This window comes from Hemitrygon akajei, chromosome 11 (assembly GCF_048418815.1).
Source record: "Hemitrygon akajei chromosome 11, sHemAka1.3, whole genome shotgun sequence".
NCBI lineage: Eukaryota > Metazoa > Chordata > Chondrichthyes > Myliobatiformes > Dasyatidae > Hemitrygon > Hemitrygon akajei.
The window spans coordinates 32,431,163-32,451,410 of NC_133134.1; the positions used below are offsets into that span (position 1 = coordinate 32,431,163).

The window sequence follows — 20,248 nt, forward strand, 5'->3', positions numbered from 1 at the left end:
AAGGTAGACTTGGGGAAATGAGAATAAAAGGAATTAGTGCAGGATGAGTGTCGATGGGTGCTTGGTGATTGGTATGGATTCAGCGGATTGAGGAGCTGTTTCCATGCTGTATGGTGCTATGAGCTGAGATGCAGTCATGCTCTTGCCAGTAATGCAACTGACAAGTCCGAAGAATGTTGTAGTTGTGCACCCTCTGGTATTTATCAATCATTTGAGCAGTCACTGCCACACTCAGACAGTTGATTAAGAAAGCTGTGGCGTAGTACTGGTTGGTCACTCATGGGCAAGCTTTAAATAGATCAAGGAGATAGTCACAGTAGAGTCTCTGTAATGATACCTTGTCAATAGGAAGGTACTAACATTACAGGCAGTGTCTCAGAAGTAAATGGGTTTTGAGCAATTAAACTGTTAGGGTGTCAACTGAAAGGAAGTAGAACTCTTCTTGAAAAGACTATGAGCTTTGGACTAGGGATATTTCACCAATAAACATTAAAGAAAGGTAGAGAGTGAGAAGGAGAGAGAGCGAGAGAGAGAGAAGGGGAGAGAGAGAGAGAGGGAGAGGGGGGGAGTGGGAGAGGAGAGAGGGAGAGAGGAGAGGAAGGGAGAGAGAGAGGGAGAGAGGGAGGGAGGGGGAGGAGAGAGGGAGGGAGGGGGAGAGGGAGGGAGAGGCAGAGGGAGAGGGATTAAGTATTAAAGGTCCTGCAATGTTACTTCATTTTAGAATTTAATACACACCATTTCATGTCCTTCCACTGATCTATCAATGGTACATCAATGCTACTTTCATTTCTGCAGCTCAGCATCATGATAGTCACTGCTAGTTTCTGCTTTTCAGTGATGCAGTGCAGTGTGTAATGTCTCATTGAGTCATCATGCTCCAGTGATTTTATTTTCATTAATGTTGCCCGTTTCTTCATTGTTGAGATTTTCCGTCTAATGCTCTATTAAAATGGATCCATTATCTAATACTGAAATTATACCCTGATGATTGCAATTACAGGACAAAGAGGAAGTGACAATCAAAAGATTCAGGTGGCCTACATTCGAAAAGGAACATTGTAAGCTCCTAGTAACTATCCTGTTAGTTACAATTGTTATTTTTAACCAAAGGAATGCTTACGTTGAGAACCATGTCCAAGAAATACTTTGATGTGGTAAGATGCGTGTGGAAGCACACAGGTCACTTACAGACAGGCCAGAGCAGTTTGAGGTCTGCTTTGCCATGATCCAGCATGGCGCTGAGAACCCCATTTCAGCTATGTGATTTTCCGATTTGGCTCTTCTTTAGGCATACGTGCTTACTTGATGCAACCTGGTAGCTACAGTATGCTTCCCCTGTTGCCCCCATGCCTCCCCCAGTGTCCCTGCCCGATCTCCACTGTTTTACTGACCTCAATCCCACCACCTTCGTAGCTACTGAAAATACACCCAAATTACCTGCATCTGTCTCAATTTTTTCGTATTTTCTTACAACATAAGAGGTCATTTAGCTCATCTCAATGCCAACCCTCAAAGAAATTCCATCAATCTCATTACTTGACTTATTCTCCCTTTCTGACATTCTCATAATTTTCTATTCACTGACACTTGGGCTAATTTACTGTGGACAGTTATATCTATTAATCAGCACATCCTTAGGATACTTGGAAATAGCACCTGAGGGAAACCTACGCATCCACAAAGAGGACTCGTGATTTCACAATGGTAGCACGTGGTCAAGGTTGAATCTGGGTGCTGGAAATGGATAGTGCTAAGTGGTTGGGATACAGAACTAGCAATGCAGAAATTGTAATTCCATTGGCAACTGTGGAATTTAAGTTCAATGAATAACCTGTGATTTAGAATGAAAACAGCAACAATAAGTCATTGTAATGGCGACCACAAACATCACTTGGTTGAACCCACCTGGTTCACAAATGCCTTTTAGGGAGGAAATCTGCCATGCATACTGGGTGTGATTCGTACGTGTCTCCAGACCCACCCATTCACATGCAAGTTACTTTTAAATGGCTTCTCAAATTATTTAGCAATCTATTTAGTTTGGACTGGAGTGGTTCTGAAGCTCAAAAGCAATTATGGATAGGCAATAAAAACTGGCCTTGCCAATGGTGCATAGATTCTGAAAAATGAATATTAAAAACAAAGTTAAATCATACTATGGTTCCTTTGAATTACATATCTCTGTGTGTAGGACGAATAAGGAAAACTGATCAGAAATTAGATTTTCTTCTCCAAGGATGGACATATTTGTAAAGGAAGAAAATCTCCCTGTTCATTTTCATTTGTAATTGTTTGAATTTCTAAATAACATTTACTGCCTCCAAGAAATTGAAAGAATGTCTGTTTTGCTATTTCATATACAGTATTTAAATGTAGTTGGGCAGCTCTGTAGTGTAGTAGTTAGTGCTATGCTATTACAGTGCCAGGGAGCTGGGTTCAATTCCCTCACTGTCTATAAGGAGTTTGTATGTTTTCCATATAGCCCTGTGGGTTTCCTCTGGGCACACCAGTTTCTGTTATATTTTGTAACTCCACATACTAACATGGATAGAGGAATGGCTGACAGGCAGGAGGCAGCAAGTGGGAATAAAAAGGAACACAAAGTATACTGTAGATGGTGTGGTCAAATCAACCCTTCGAAGGGTCTCGGCCCGAAACATTGACTGCTCCTTTCAACAGATGCTGCCCGACCTGCTGAGTTCATCCAGCTTGTTTGTATGTGTTGATGGGAATCAAGGGGCCTCTTCTGGTTGGCTGCCAGTGACCAGTGGTGTTCCTCAGGGGTCAGTATTGGGACTGCTACTTTTCACATTGTTTGTCAATGATTTAGATAATGGAATTGGTGGCTTTGTGGCAAAGCTTGCGGATGATACGAAGATAGGTGAAGGGGAAGATAGTGCTGAGGAAGCCACACGATTGCAGCAGGATTTAGACAAATTAGAGGAATGGGCAAAAAAGTGGCAGATGATATATAGTGTTGGGAAATGTATGACAATGCATTTAAGTAAAAGGAACAATAGTACAGACTATTATCTAAATAGGGAGAAGGTTCAAACGTCAGAGGAAGAGGGGAACTTAGGAGTCCTTGTGCAAGACTCCCAGAAGGTTAATTTACAGATTGAGTCTGTGGTAAAGAAGGAAAATGCAATGTTGACATTTATTTCAAGGGGAATAGAATATAAAAGCAAGGAGATAATGCCGAGTCTTTGTAAGACACTAGTATTGTCTTTGTAAGACACACCTGGAGTATTGTCAACAGTTTTGGGCCCTATATCTCAGAAAGGGGGTGTTGTCATTGGAGAGAGTTCAGAGGAGGTTCACGATGATGATTCCAGGAATGAAGGGATTAACATATGAGGAGCGTTTGACAGCTTTGGGCCTGTACTCACTGGAATTTAGAAGAATGTGGGAGGATCTCATTGAAAACTGCTGAATGTTGCAAGGTCTAGATAAGGTGGATATGGAGAGGATGTTTCCTATGGAGAGGAAACCATAACTGGAGGGCACAGCCTCAAAATTGAGGGGCGATCTTTTAGAACAGAGGTAAGGAGGATTTTTTTTTAGCAAGAGTGTGATGAATCTGTGGAATGCTCTGCCACAGACTGCAGTGGAGGCCAAGTCCGGGGGTATATTTAAGGCGGAGGTTGATTGTTTCCTGATCGGACAGGGTATCAAAGGAAATGGTAAGAAAGCAGGAGTATGGGGTTGAGTGGGATCCGGGATCAGCCATGATGGAATGGAGAAGCAGACTTGATGGGCTGAATGGCCTAATTCTTCTTCCATGTCTTATGGTCAAAACATAAAACTGATCGAAAGAAAAATGTGGAGCCAGAAGATAAGTGTCTATTTCATTTTTACTTCTAGCGAGGCATGCAAATATGGTGGTGTGATGATATACGCTATTCATGTACTTTTACATTTAGCCCATAATAAATTAAGTAACCAATGAAGAATACTTAATCAAATGATACATTTACAATATTACTGAAATATTAAATACACAACACTCCTCCCTGCTTAGCTACAAACTCCAGCTTAATAACGAATGTATCTCAACTCAAATATGTAACATATTCCTCTCCCGTTCAGGCCTAAAGATTTAATCACCATGGAGGATTTCTTACTCTTGTGGGATCATGTCTTTCCTGAAGGGGGTGGGGTTCACCCTGCTTGGCAGGGGAGACTTGTTGCTGTGAGATGATTTACATTAGTCAGGGCCTCCTCTGTGGTGGTTGTAGGAGTTGACCCTGGAATGCAGACATATCCAGGCGTCATCCCTGATGGAGATGGCACAGTTTCTCACTGAAACTTCAGTCATAATCGATATCTGTACTTGGCTGACAGCTGGAGAAGAGTTTATCTGTCATATACACTGGGAAAGCATGAGATCCTTTTTCGAAAGTGTCCTCATTTGTAAATTTTTCAGCTATTTCCTTTTCCATGAAAATGGACACCACTGGTTGATGATCCGTAATGAGGGCAAACTCTCTCCCATAGAAATACTGGTTGAAATGTTTTTTTACAACCCGAACCAGACTCAAGCTCTCTCTGTTCAATCTGTGTGGAATTTTTCTCTGCAGCGGTAAGGGAACATGATGCAAAGGCTATGGGGTGTTCACTCCCATCACTCATAACATGTGACATGACTGCCTGTTATATACCAATGGTGAGGTGTCACAGGCAAGTTTCACTGCACGATATAAGTCATGATGTATGTGTACAGTGTCTGATGTCACCACTTCCTTTATCTTTTTGAAAGCCATCTCACACTGCTTTGTTCTCTCCCAGTTCATCTTAATCTGTAGTAATAAGTTTAAAGGGTGGAGCACAGTAACCAGGTTTGGCAAACCTATAAAGAACTGCAACTGTGACATGTCCTATGGCTTGGGGCATCCACCATTGCTTGATTTTGTCAGCACACTTGTGTGTGTCAATGGTGTGACCACAGAAAGTAATGCTGGATTTAAATAATTCACATTTGTTGCATCATGCTCTGAGCCCATAATCTTCTATTTATTTTAACACTGTCATAAAATTTTGGAGATGCTCCTTGTCATCCTTACGGGTAACAATGATGCCATCCAGGTAACCTGGTCCATAGCTCTTGCCAGAGTGTAGCTGTAGATGCTACTTCGAAAATAAGCCTATTTTAGTGATAAAGCCCTTTGTGAGTGTTTATGGTGAGAAACACTTTGGACTATTTTCAATCTCCACCTGTAAGTAGGCCTCAGCTAAGTCTACTTTGTTGAAGTGTTTTCCTCCAGAACAGTTGCCAAAGATATCATATATCCTGGGCAGATAATATCGATCAACTTTCATTACTGGGTTGATAGTGACGTTGAAACTACCACAGATCCTGACAGACTCATCCTTCATGGCTTTTGGACTACTGGCATTGCCCAATCAACCTTGGAAAGAATTCCTTCAGCGTCATGTGATCTAGCTTACTGGTTACTTTATCACGGATAGTATAGGAACTGATGGGCTTTGTAGCATTTTTATTTAACATTAATTTACCCTTGATGTGTTTGAGTTTCCCAATGCCAACCTCGAACACTGCTGTGACATCACCCAGCACTTTTCTTAATTCATTTTCAGTTGAACCTATTGCAGGAGATGTAGCATGCAAATGGTGGATGGATCTCCAATCAACTTGTAGTTGTCTCCACCACTCACATCCCTATAATGCTGGCCAACCTGTTTTTACCACATACAAGCCCAATGTGGCTTGTTGGTTGTTGAATTTCATTGTTACAAATATCATTCCCACAGGAGTTATCTTTTCTCCAGTATAAGTTCTGAGCTGGACATCTGCAGACTTCAGTTCAATACTGTACCTTTGAAATGTTGTTCAAACCCATTTTGTGTATTGACTGAAGCAGCCGAGCCAGTGTTCAATTCCATTTTGATTAATCTTCCATTCACTTCTGGTGTAAGCCATATTGCTTGCCCCTTGTCATTTTTCACATTGTAAGTCTCAAGGCTTCTCAGTCCTGTGTCAGTCTCACGACTGACACAGATTTTTCATCAACAACGTGCAATTTAATGCCATTTTTGAAATGGTGACTTGACTTTTTAATCTTTTTTTCTTCACTGTGCAGTAGATTTATTTTTGTTTGCCCAACATGCTCTTTTTACCTTTAAATCTGCAATGGTCTGGGATATGTGTGCCTCTGTGTCTGTTTAGAGATTGCAATTTTGTTCAAGCTCACTTTCATTCCAGACTGCAACTCAATTGAGTCCCTGTCTGTGGTTTCCATTGGTACAGTGATCTTAAATGCTCTTTTAAATGTGAGTCGACTTAAAAGCAATTTGAATGCTTTCTAGTAAGATACCAAACTAAATGATCTTTCAGTGCATTATTAAGCCCATCACTGAACTGACAATACTCAGACAATTTCTTCAATTCAGCCACATAAGCTGCATGGACTCCCCCTCTTTTTGATTCCACTTATGAAAACCTAAAGCATTCTGCAATCAACAATGGTTTTGGTTCTACATGTTTCTGCATTATTTTCATGACATTAGCAAATTGCCTTTCAGCTGGTTCAGTTGGAGCAGTTAAACCTCTAATCAAACTGCTTGCACTTCCAGCAATTACATTCAGTAAACCTGGTACCAACTTTTCACTGGCTATTTCATTTGCTTTAAAATACTGTTCAATTCACTCAATATACATCAGCCAGTTATTTATTGTGCAATCGAACACATCTATCCTTTCGATGTAGCCAGCCTTTTCTGCTCATTTTTTAAATAAATATTAAAGTTGTAATTATTATGAACCTGTGAATTCATCCACTTTCTACCATTTTTTAAACTCAAACGTCTCACAGCACTTTTTATTAACACAATTGCCTCACTGTGATTCAATAGGTAGGTAGTTGTCTTGGATTCATTTAAAATTTCCTCATTGCCATTGCTATGTTTTGTAACTCCTAAACATAAAACTAATTGAAAGAAAATGCAGAGCAGGGAGATGCATATCTACTTTGTGTCTGCTTTTGGAGAGGCACACAAATATGTGGTGACGTGATGACATATGCCGTTCATGTACTTTTACATATAACGCAAAATGCATTGTGTAAACAAAGCATGCTTAATGAAACAATAAACGTACAACATTACTGAAATATTAAATACACAGCTTCCTCCCACATTCTAAATTTGTACTGGTTGGTAGACTAATATGTCACATGGGTACATGGTGTAATTGTGTGGCAGGTGTTCGTTGTGGCAGAAAGGCCTGTTACCATATAGTTCTGAAGAAGGAAACTTTCAACATCTGCAGTAGGCTTGCAGGAAGATGACAAACGGTTCAGAGTAGTGATGCAGGCTCTAGCTCGATATATTTTGGAGGATGCATTACTTGACTTCCTGCAACTGGTAATTAGTCATTAACCAATACATGACTGTTCAGAGCTCATCAGCAAAAGAAGTCAACTGATTATTCAATTTTCTTTTAAACTTCTTTCTTGCATTAATTTCTATCCACAGGCAAAGCTAAACGAAGAAGTGTGCTACGCACTGACAAACAGCTTCTCCTGCTGAGGGGAACATTCAATTACATCTAGTGAGCATGTGCGGTCTGGTTTCTAGTCTAGGTCTGTGGAGAGCAGAGTCTCAGAGCAGGAATGAGAAGAATGGGGGGAGATCTCAATGAAACCTATCAAATATATAAAGGCCTAGATAGAGTGACTGTGAAGAGAATGTTTCCGATAGTGGTGACTCTAGGACCAGAGGGCAGAGCCTCTGAATACAGAGATAAGAAGGCATTTCTTTAGCCAAAGGGTGGTGAATCTGTTGGTGACTGCATCACCACAGATAGCTGTGTCATACCCAAGTTATTGGGTATATTTAAAGCAGAGGTTAATAGATTCTTGATTAGTATGGGTGTCAAAGGTTCCAAGGAAAAAGCAGGAGAGTGGGGTTGTTAGGTATGATAAATTAGCCACAATGGAATGGTGCAGCAGACTTGATGGGCTGAATGGCTTAATTCTACTCCTATGTATGTTATACTACATTTATGTTCTTATGTAATGGTAAAATGAACTCTTTGCCTGTAAACCTTCCTCATTCAGCAAAAGTTGCCCAAAAATGGGGTTCACTGATGTTCAGTGTGCTGAGCCATCACTGTGCATTGTCTCATTCCCCCCCTTGTAAAAACAAATGAAAAAAGGCAAGAAAGAGGTCTGAACCTTAGGGTGATTAACCTCTGAAAAATACACTAAAACAGTGAGGAAGTGCATAGATTCACCTCTATTGCTGTATCTTGGTCTATCAATGTACAGGGAAGGTGTCAGATGTTAAACGGCCAACCCTCATAGCGAGTTGCGTAAAAGGTTCCAGTGGGAATCTGGAAAAATGCCAGGGACAAGGCTATCATCAATTTATGTGGAATTCTCCACATAATCCACTGCTTTGACGGGGTTACTCACAATGCTGGCTTCATGTCAGAATGAGATGCAGAATTAGTACAATGAGACCTGATCCACTGATTTGCATCTAAGTAAAATGTACCAAAAAATGAGATGTGCTTTTGACTTTTCAACCAAGGTCATAGCTTGCATTTTTGAGCTCCAGTTTATGTTGATAAGGATGGAAATGGGAAATGCAGTGACATTATTAGATGCACTTGTAATACTCAGAAAATATCAGTTCTGCTGATGTGAATTGCAAATTCGAGTGCCTATTCCAGCATCCTGATGGGCTGTTTTCATCCAGGTTGCCAGCGTGATCCAATCCAGGTTATAATATGTGATTTGTGGTTAAACAGACTGGCATGAATTGATCACAATTCTAGGTTTATGTTTCATGCAGGATCAGGTGGGAACACTTACCCTAAAGCTGTTGGAAAGAGTGCACATTAAAGTGTTTATACATAAATAAGGAACTTGATGGGCCAACAAGAATAACTATCACTGAGTGTGGAAAGAAAGGAAATGAAAATTAAAAACTCTTTAGACTGGATAGGTCCACTTTCTCAATAGAGGTTATACTCGAATTTTAATTAATGCCTCCAAGCATTAGGCAACAGAATTTCAGAAAAACTCCTACAGTAGCTACAGCCATGAATGAGACATTTATCTTCAATTTTTGAAGACTCCAGGACAATCCTGAAGAATTGTTAACACTAAACTAGAATGACTCCATAAAGTGATAGGAGGCAGACATATTTTTTATTGGAGGAGTTGACCCATGAAGTCACAGGTGTAAAGATCCTGCTGGAAATAATTTAGATGATCAACTTTGAAACATTATAATGTTTATGAAAAAAAAGATGTTTATGGTGAAAGGTACTGCTTGAAGAAACTTTCTCTTGGATAAAAGTCATGTTGTAGAATCTCTCTCCTGGTCTGTGTAGCTCCTAATATAACACATAGTAAAAGATATAGCCCTTACCAATAGGGATGGAAGAGATCTGGGTGTAAAGATCCAACATCCTGTTGCCGTCAACATCCACCAAGTAGTTACCCTTACTCTCCTCATAGTCACAAAAGAAATTAACGGCACCCACATTCTGAGAGAGAGAAGGAAGAAAACTTAACATTAATGTCGGTCGAAGGTAAAACATTTTCAAACATGCCCAGAGTCCAATGCAATAGCTGCAGTTAATTGCAGGAAACACAACAACATCAAGGCCACAATACTTGGAAATTAAGATGCTTCTGGCATGAATTATTCATTCCATACAAGCAGCAATCATGTTATAATTTCAATTTACTTATTCATTTATGCTTCCCCAAAATGTGAGTTTAGGGAGAATTTTGACCACCTGTAGAAAATACAATAAAGATGTTATGAATCTAGCCAGAACTTTGTTATTCAGAAATGTTCAAGTTGTGCAGAACATTTTGTCATACAGAAATTCACACGTTCTGTTGCTCATCTTTACTCATGCCAAAATCTGAGTATTACGTTTTCCAACTAGAAAGCTGTTCTGCAGGAATCAGATTTCTTGATGCCAAAGGAATCAGACAAGCCAGATTTAGTTCTAATTTTACATCTTTATTTAAATCATTGCACTAAATGTTACATTATATTTACATTATGGTTCTTGGCAATGAAAGACAACATGTTAATATTATTTAAAGATTCTGAATACTTGTGACAATAGTTAAAATCATGGGAGAACATGATTGACCAAGATAATCTTGTGAGCTGTGACAAAGCCCAGTAGTATTACTGTGAGGCTATTTATGTTATTGCTGGTGGGATATTGCACTGGCCAGTGCTGTAACTCTCTGGCCTCCAAATGAACATAAATTGAAACTTCACAGTAATATACAATTGATGAATCGGATCAGCAGATTTGCAGATGGTGGCGTAATGGACAAAGAAGAAGGCTATCAACGCTTGCAGAATGATCTGGACCAGCTGAAAAAATAGGCTGAAAAATGGCAGATGGAATTTAATGCAGGAAACTATGAGGTGTTGCACTTTGGGAGTACAAACCAGGGTAGGTACAAACTGTGGAGTGCAGTAGAACAGAGAGAACAGAGGGAATACAGATACATAATTTCTTAAAAGTGTCATCATAGATAGATAGGGTTGTAAGGAGAGCTTTTGGCACAGTGGCCTTCATAAATCAATACAGAAATTGAGATGTTAAGTTGAAGTTGTATAAGATGTTGGATCGGCCTAAATTGGTGTATTGTGTACAGTTCAGGCCACCTACCTTTTGGAAAGATATAAAATTGAAAGAGTGCAGAGAAAATTTAAAAGGACGTTGTTGGGACTTGACCTAAGTTATAGGGAAAAGTTGAATTGTTTAGGACTTTATTCCCTAGAGTGTAGGAGGATGAGGAAAGATTTAATAGAGATATATAAAATGATGAGGGGTATAGATAGGGTAAATGCTAGCAGGCTTTTTTTTACTGAAATTGGGTGAGACTAGAGCTAGAGGTCATAGGTTAAGGGTGAAAGGTGAAATGTTTAAGGTGAATAAGAGGGGGAATTTCACATGGGGTGGTGAGAGTGTGGAAAGAGTTGCTATCAGAAGTGGTGGATGTGGGTTCGATTTCAGCATTTATGAGGAATTTGGATAGGTACATAGAATGGAGGGGTATCAAGGGCTATGATCCAGGTACAGGTTGATGGGAGCGGGCAGAATGATAGTTCAGCATGGACTAGATGGGAAAATGGACCTGTTTTCTGTGTCATTCAAAGGGAAGTGTGGTCAATAGGATTAAAATCAAGAACTGAAAGGAATGCTAAAATAGAGAATAAACAGAATGCTGGATGACCTCTGCGGGTCAATCTTCATTTGGAGTCAATAGGTGTAAGTCAATATTTTGGCCAAGACTTTGCATTAAGGCTGAGAGGAGACAGGAAGGATTTCCAGATTCGGATAGAGGTAGGTGAACTCAAATTGGGAGGGAATGATGGGCAGACGGAACCAATTGTGGATGAGAGGGTAACACTGGGACATTGATAGGTGGAACAAGATGGGGATCATGGGTATGTTTCTGTGCGATATAACTCTATGATCTATCGTGATGATTTGAGATAAATACTATAACACTGGCTGAAAATTTCTTTGATGCAGCAAGAGGAGCTGAACAACAGTGATATAACACCTTGTTTCCAGCTATTCCTGACCTTTAGCTTCCTTAACCATAATCCTAAAATAAACTCATGTTAGAACTTCAGCTTACACTATTGAAACCAGCGATGATTAGCTTTTTTAGTGATGACTCTGCAAATATCAACCAGCATTCACAGAAATCTCTTTGTATTTTGGAAACATCCCACAAATTCTCCAAGTCAGGAGGGGTATGGTGCCTTTGGGGATTATTTGGTGTAAATTGTTTTGTTCTTCAGCAGGCACCATTTTAGTTCATCTTTGCAAAGTCTGTGCTTACAGACAACTACATTCAGCAGACATGAAGATAAAGTCCCTTTCAAATTAAACTCAGCCTTCGTTTTTGTATGGCAAGATATAACACAGATACTGATGACTGTTAGACCAATCACAGCCCAAATCTTTCTGCTATATCCAACAAACTGGCTTTAAAGCAATGGCAAAGCCAACAATACTGTAAGAAAATCAATGCTGAAAATCTCAAAGGTAGCCCTTCCCAGACAATCCGATGACATCCAATCAATACAAGAGATTCTGCAGAAGCTGGAAATCCAGAGTAACATACAAAATGCTGGAGGAACTCTAGGCAGCATCATTGGAGAGGAATGAAGAGTCAATGTTTCAGATTGACACCATCATCAGGCCATCTAATCAATATCATATCCCCAGTGTCCAGACAATACTGAACTCAAGTATAAATGCAGCAGTGAAGAGAGCTTCTCTACCAGAAATCACCAGGACCTATTTGATGAGAATTTCTGGGAGCTGATTAACCAGAAACTCAAGGTACTCATGGAATGCACATTTTACCAGTTCACTTGTTGAAAGGAATACTTTGGAAAACTCTTCAACCATGAATCTGCCACGATGCGACTGCCCTTAACTCTAGAGGAGGTTCATGAGAATTATTCTGGGAATGAACAGTATTTGATGTCTCTGGGCCTGTATTCACTATGGTCTATTCCATAGTACACTATCTGGGTGAGCCTCATGACCCCTGATCAACATGAACTCAAAGCCTACATTGGACAACATGCACACATTGTAGTAAGGTGCACTAACTAGATTTACACAATAAACCAGGCACATTAGTGACAGAAGAATGGTTTGGTATTTTGATCACATTATTGAACCATAAAAGAACATTGATGCAAAGAGCATCACTCACTCACACTTCCTCTAAACCTTTTAAGCAAAAGAAATTCAAGGCCTCAAAATATATATTCTGCTAGAACATGTGTACTAATGCTTACCAAAAGACACATCAAGAATTTAGATACTTTACCTTACAACATTTTACTATACTTAAAACAGCAGGGTGACCTAAATTTGAAAAGTTCTGTTCCTTAATTCTGATGTATTGCCAGTTTTGCTAAACAAAGGCATCTTTGTACTGTGTAAGTATGGCTTTGTAAGTCTTTTTAATAATGAGAACTGAGATTTAACCAGGATTGAATTTTGATTTTTTACATAACAAGTAACTAATTGAATCACATAGCACATTTTCACTCAACCGCCTGTGAAAATCCCATTCTGAAGCTGCAGAATTTCAACACTTCAGTGCTTCTGCAAATTGTGTTTATCTCAAAACACTGCTACCATCTGTTATATTATATTGCTCACTTTTTAAAGCTGCCTTTGCTGCAATTCAACAGGCTGATATGAAGTATACCATTGCTGTTTTATCGTGAGATAGAAAAGGCCAAGAATATCTCAAATCCAAAACTGAAACAGAATTTGAAAGATCAATATTTGGGATGGAGCTGACATATTTCAATTAAATCTGTAAATCAGATTTTTGTTTTGTTTCCTACAAATCAAAATTATTGGTGTCATTAAAGCTGAGGATCTGTCCTGGGGCCAGCATGCAAGTGCCATTACAAAGGAGACACGACTATGTCTTTATTCGGCATGTCATCTAAAACTTTGACGAACTTCTATGGATATACAGTGGAATGCATCCTGACTGGTTGCATTACAGTCTGGTTTGGAAACACTACTGCCTAGGAATGGAAAAGCTTACAACTAGTGGCTTACAACTAGTGGCTGATTCCTAGGCACCACTGCCTAGGAATGGAAAAGCTTACAACCAAGGGCAGGTGTAGCACTTGTTCCGTTTACAAGGATAAGTGCCAGGAGGGAGATCGGTGGGAAGGGATGGGGGGGACGAGTGGACAAGGGAGTCACGTAGGGAGCGATCCCTGCGAAAAGCAGAAAGTGGGGTGGGGGGGGGGGGGGGGGAGGGAAAAATGTGTTTGGTAGTGGGATCCCGTTGGAGGTGGTGGAAGTTACGGAGAATTATATGTTGGACCTGGAGGCTGGTGAGGTGGTAGGTAAGGTCAAGGGGAACCCTATCCCGAGTGGGGTGGCGGGTGGATGGGGTGAGGGCAGATGTGCGGGAAATGGGAGAGATGCGTTTGAGAGCAGAGTTGATGGTGAACTAAGGGAAGCCCCTTTGCTTAAAAAAGGAAGACATTTCCTTCGTCCTGGAAAGAAAAGCCTCATCCTGAGAGCAGATGCGGCGGAGACGGAGGAATTGTGAGAAGAGGATAGCCTTTTTGCAAGAGACAGGGTGGGAAGAGGAATAGTCCAGGTAGCTGTGAGAGTCTGTAGGTTTATAGTAGATATCAGTAGATAGGCCGTCTCCAGAGATAGAGACAGAAAGATCAAGAAAGGGGAGGGAGGTGTCGGAAATGGACCAGGTAAATTTGAGGGCAGGGTGAAAGTTGGAGGCAAAGTTAATGAAGTCGACGAGCTCAGCACGCGTGCAAGAGGCAGTGCCAATGCAGTCGTCGATGTAGCGAAGGAAAAGAGGGGATGAATACCGGTATAGCCTTGGAACAAGGACTGTTCCACAAAGCCAACAAAAAGGCAGGCATAACTTGGACCCATACGGGTGCCCATGGCTACACCCTAGGTTTGGAGGAAGTGGGAGGAGCCAAAGGAGAAATTATTGAGAGTAAGAACTAATTCCACTAGACGGAGGAGAGTGGTGGTAGAGGGGATTTGGTTAGGTCTGGAATCCAAGAAAAACCAAAGAGCTTCGAGACCACCTTGGTGGGGGATGGAGGTATATAGGGACTGGACGTCCATGGTGAAAATAAGATGGTGAGGGCCAGGGAACTTAAAATCATTGAAAAAATTCAAAGCATGAGAACTGTCACGAACATAGGTGGGAGGAGATTGAACAAGGGGGGATAAGACAGTGTCAAGGTATGCAGAAATTAGTTCAGTGGGGCAGGAGCAACCTGAGACAATAGGTCTACCTGGATAGGCAGGTTTGTGGATCTTGGGTAGGAGGTAGAAACGGTAAGTGTGAGGTGTGGAAACTATGAGGTTTGTGGCAGTGGATGGGAGATCCCCAGAGCTAATAAGGTTGGTGATGGTATTGGAGACAATGGCCTGGTGCTCCTTAGTGGGATCATGATTAAGGGGTAAATAAGAGGTGTTATCAGAGAGTTGTCGCTGTGCCTCGGCCAGGTAGAGGTCAGTACGCCAGACAACAACAGCTCTCCCCTTATCAGCAGGTTTTATAGTGAGGTTGGGATTGGTGCGGATGGAGCGGAGAGCAGGGCGTTCGGAAGGAGTGAGGTTGGAATTGGAACACGGTGTGGTGAAGTCAGGACGGTTGATGTCCTGTCGGCAATTAGCAATAAAGAGATCCAGAGCAGGCAGAAGACCAGAGCGGGGTGTCCATGAAGAGGAGGAGGGTTGAAGACGGGAGAAGTGGTCATTGGTGGGGGTAACAGCCACCTGGAGAGGTTGGGTTAATCAAGGAGAGTCATGGTTTATTTGTTAAAGACAGATTGTGTTTAATTTTTCTATTGACAGCGATGGTCACAATCCAAAAAGGGAGTACCAAAAATATATCATATAACTTGAAATGTATTTTTCAGCCATCTGTGAGGAGCTTTTGTCTGATATTAGAAAGTTATAAATTGGCACAGATGCTCACTGCCCAAGGACAATGTTTCTGCAAAATTCGCAAATTCTTGTTTATCATCTCTGCCTCAAGGTCAGTAGAGATCAGTAGAGATGGCTATATTTTTGTTTAATGGCGCTATTTTTCTTTTAACTCCGAGATACAGAAGTCTGCCAGAGAGATAAATGTAATCAAAACATGCAAAAACAAAAGCAAGCAAAATGAATCCTTGACAGATCTGCATGCCTTTTTTCCCAGTCTATCCGGGTGCTTTCGATGCCAAACCTATCCGAGCAAACCTGTCAAAAACCTTTTGGGTTTCTACCAGAGAAAGCAGACAGGATGCTAGATCCCAGGGTCTCAAGTTAAGTACAGGCTGCTTGATCCAAGGGACACATATTGACCATATCAATATGCTTGGTGGCAACAGTTTATAAGGGAGAAAGAGAAACAAAAAGAAATTGGTAATTTAAGAAAATATATTATTCCACAATTCAAGGCAAGAAGCGAGCCTGAATTCTATCATGTGGTGGGTAAATTTGAAAATTACTGGGAAAACTAAGCTACAGAGTCAATGTTCATCTGTCAACAATAGGCCCCTTTCCCTCTAAATCGGGGAATATTGGTTGGTATGGATGGAGGCCAGACCCTGAACAAGGCTTCAAGGAAACCTGTGAAACACTGGAGACTGGTACATCCAGCGTTGGCCTAATTTGCAGTTTTTCTTGCTAGATGTATTTTCAAAAAGTGCCAGGAGTATCTCAGATGTTTTCACATCCACCAGTTAGGCCTCTGTGTTCACTGTAAGCAGCACAATGGATTCAACTGAAAAAAATTACCTTGGCTTTGTCTCAGCTTTATAACTATAACTATCTCCGCACTAATTTCACATAACAGTAATGGTTGTACAACAACAATTGACAAGTCACAATGATGCTTTGAAACTATTCAGTTTACATTGGGTCTTCTTCAAATGACTGGCTGCCAGTTCTTTGGCAGTCTAGAAATCATTTACCTACTTAAGCTTTGATAAAACACCAGGAGCAAAAAAAAAGGTTGCAGCCTACAGAAAACATACCAGAAAGCTATCATTTATCAAATATTTTCTACTTTTTTGTAATGTTCCAGCAGTTCCAGGAAAGTGCTAAAAGATTGTTTGCAGTTGTACAGCAACACAGAGTTGGTGTTATACAGCACAAAAACAGGTACTATGGACCTCCAAATCTGTGCTGCCCGTTAACCATCTACAGTATGTGCAATAATCCTACATTTAATGTCCGCACTTTTCTACCAACTCACCCATGTTCTACCCCTCATCTGTACACCAGGGACTCTTTGCAGAAGTTAATTAACCCACCAATGTCCTTCACATTTATAGATACTGAGGGGGAGGACAGCTTGCAGGGCCGGTATTAAACAATGAAGTTTGAATGATAATTCTAGTTCAAAAAAGGCATGGCTAATAAAGTCATTGGAATTAAACTAAATTAAAATTAGGTTCAGCAGAAGCTTAGGATGTTTTTAAACTTAAGCAAAACACGGAGAAATGATCTTTGAATCATTAATTTTCAGATTTTGAGATGCATAGTTACGGTATATAAAGCTATCCCCTGAAATTTTAACTTCCAAGGTCTAGTAACATAATCATGCTGCAAATTGTAATTAAATGTTTAATTATCATAGAACAGGTAACAAATTCAAAAATCGGTAGTGTAAAAGGACTTGTGAGACTTGGTGCAGGATTCCCTAAAGGTTAACTTGCAGGTTGAGAGAAGGGAAATGCAACTTCAGCAGTCATTCAATGGGTCTGGAATATAAAAGCAAGGATGTAATGCTGAGGCTTTATAAGTCATTGGTCAGACCACATTTGGAGCATTCTGAGCAGTTTTGGGCTCCACCATGCAATAAGGTCATGGCTGATCTAATCTTGGCCTTAACATCACGATTCTGCTCTCTCCCTATACCTTCTGTCTTCCTTGTAATAAAAACTGTTTATTACCTCTACAGTCCTTGAAGCCAAGAACATTCTAAAAAGATTTATAACCAATGAAATCCCTACCATTACAACTGCCTTCATCTAAATTATGATACCAGTTCCAGAATAATATTTCTCACCCTCAAATTCCATCATGCTATGATTACACTTACTTTTGGATCCCCTGAAGGTAACAAGGACAAGTCATCAACCTGATGGCATGAAAATTGATTTCTCCTTCTGATAAAAAAAACATTTTTCTTCCCCTCTCCTCTTCTTCTATTCCCTACTCTGGCTGCACACCTCTTTTTACCTGCCTATCACCTCCCCCGGGTCCCTTCCTCCTTCCATTTCTCCTACGGTCCACTTTCCAGTCCTATCAGATTCCTTCCTCTCTTCTAGCTTCTAGCTACCCTCCTTCCCCTTCGCCCACCTTATTATTGTGTCGTGTACCTCCTTCCTTTCCAGTCCCAAAGAAAGGCTCCGGCATGAAAAGTCGACTGTTCATTCACTTCCATAGATGTTGCCTGACCTCCTGAGTTCCTCCAGCATTTTGTGTGTGATGCTTTGGATTTCCAGCGTCACAGAATTTCTTATGTTTATAAACGAGGACAAGCAGCACGCTTAATTGGCATGACATCCAAAAGTTTCATCAGCATTGCATTGAAGCTGCAGTATGTACCATTTAAAAGATGCATTGCTGGTACTTGATTACACAACTGTGAACAGCATGACTCAAATGTGCAATCCCTCTACAGAGAAAAGCATAAGGTGGAGACGTTCAGCTTGCATACCGTCTTGGCTTTGAAATCCTTCATCATGCTTCATCTTTAGGTTCAGTAAATTCTGGAGAGTCACATTCAAAACTGCATTCTAAACACTTATAAAAGGAAGGTTATAAAGGCTTAAGGTCAAAAGGTCCATAATAAGCTTTTCCAATTGAAGCAAGAGGATGAGAGTGGAAGACTGAAGCATCGCGGAGGGAAGCTCGATTTTCTTTTCTTTAACTGATCGGGGAAAAGAGGCTAGACCGCGCAGGCGCGTGACATAGCATGCCAAGGTTTAAAAGAAAGACTGCCATATACGGTGGCCATCGCTGGAGTGGACTGAGGCAGAGTGGGACAGCTTTGGCTCAATCAGGCTTCGGCGAGAAACAGGCAGAGGCGAGGGTAGGTTCCGGTGAGTTTCTGTTTTTCTTCATTTTTTTTGTTCAGACTAGAGAATATGCCAGGCAGGATGTTGGAATGCTCCTCTTGCAGGATGTGGGAAGTCAGGGAGACCTCTGGTGTCCCTTACAATGATACCTGCAGGAAGTGCATCCAGCTGTAGCTCCTAACAGACTGCATTAGGGAACTGGAGCAGGAGCTGGATGACCTCCGGATCATTCTGGAGACTGAGCAGTTTATACATAGTAGCTTCCGGGAGGTAGTTACACCTAAGGAACAGGGCACAGGTAATTGGGTTACCGTCAGGCGAGGGAAGGGGAAGGGGCAGGTAGTGCAGGGTTCCCCTGTGGCCATTCCCCTCCAAAACAGGTATACCAATTTGGATACTGTTGTGGGGGGGATGGCTTACCTGGGACAAGCTGTGGCAGCCGGATCTCTGGCACTGAGTGGGGACTCCATAGTCAGGGGTACAGACAGGAGATTCTGTGGTCATGACAGAGACTCCCGGATGGTTTGTTGCCTCCTGGGTGCCAGGGTCAGGGATGTCTCTGATTGTGTGCACACTATTCTGAAGTGGGAGGGTGATCAGCCAGATGTCGTGGTACACATTGGTACCAATGACATAGGTAGAAAGAGACAGGAGGTCCTGAAGAGTGAGTACAAAGAGCTTGGTAGGAAGTTGAAAAACAGGACCTCAAGGGTAGTAATCTCTGGATTGCTGCCTGTGCCACATGCCAGTGAGGGTAAGAGTAGGATGCTCTGGCAGATGAACACATGGCTGAGAAACTGGTGTAGGGGGCAGGTTTCAGATTTCTAGATCATTGGGACCTCTTCTGGGGCAGGTGTTGTTACACCTGAACTACAAGGGGACCAATATACTTGCAGGGAGGTTTGCTAGTGTTATTGGGAGGGTTTAAACTAGATTTGCAGGGAGATGGGAAGCAGAGTGTTAGAGTAGATAGTGGAATGGGGGTAAAAGTAAATGATGTTAGTAGTTCATGCAAAGTCACAAATAGTAAGGTTGTGTGTTGTGGTAATAATCTTCTGAGGTGTGTATATTTCAATGTGAGGAGTATTGTGGGAAAGGCAGAAGAGCTGAGGGCCTGGATTGACACATGGAATTATGATATCATAGCCATTACTGAAACTTGGCTACAGAAGGGGCAGGACTGGCAGCTCAATGTTCCAGGGTTCCGATGTTTCAGACGTGGTAGAGGCAGAGGGATGAAGGGTGGGGGGGGGGGGGGGAGGCGGTGGCTTTGCTAGTCAGGGAAAATATTACAGCAGTGCTTCGGCAGGACAGATTAGAGGGCTTGTCTACTGAGGCCATATGGGTGGAGCTGAGAAACAGGAAAGGTATGGTCACATTAATAGGGTTGTATTATAGACCAGCCAATAGTCCGCGAGAATTGGAGCAAATCTGCACGGAGATAACAGTCAACTGTAGGAGACAGAAAGTTGTGATTATAGGGGATTTTAATTTTCCACACATTGATTGGGACTCCCATACTGTTAAAGGTCTAGATGGGTTAGAGTTTGTGAAATGTGTTCAGGAAAGTTTTCTAAATCAATATATAGATGTACCAACTAGGGAGGATGCAATA

The 20,248-nt window shown here is 41.3% G+C and overlaps 1 protein-coding gene across 2 annotated transcripts in view; it reads right to left on the reverse strand.

The window, feature by feature from the left end:
• Nucleotides 1-20,248, reverse strand: part of abat (4-aminobutyrate aminotransferase) — a 181,179-nt gene that overhangs the window by 67,625 nt on the left and 93,306 nt on the right. For both annotated transcript variants that reach the window (XM_073060574.1, XM_073060573.1), the window contains exon 5: nt 9,400-9,517. In XM_073060574.1, the coding sequence (XP_072916675.1) occupies nt 9,400-9,517 (118 nt within the window). The remainder of the gene's footprint in view (nt 1-9,399; nt 9,518-20,248) is intronic.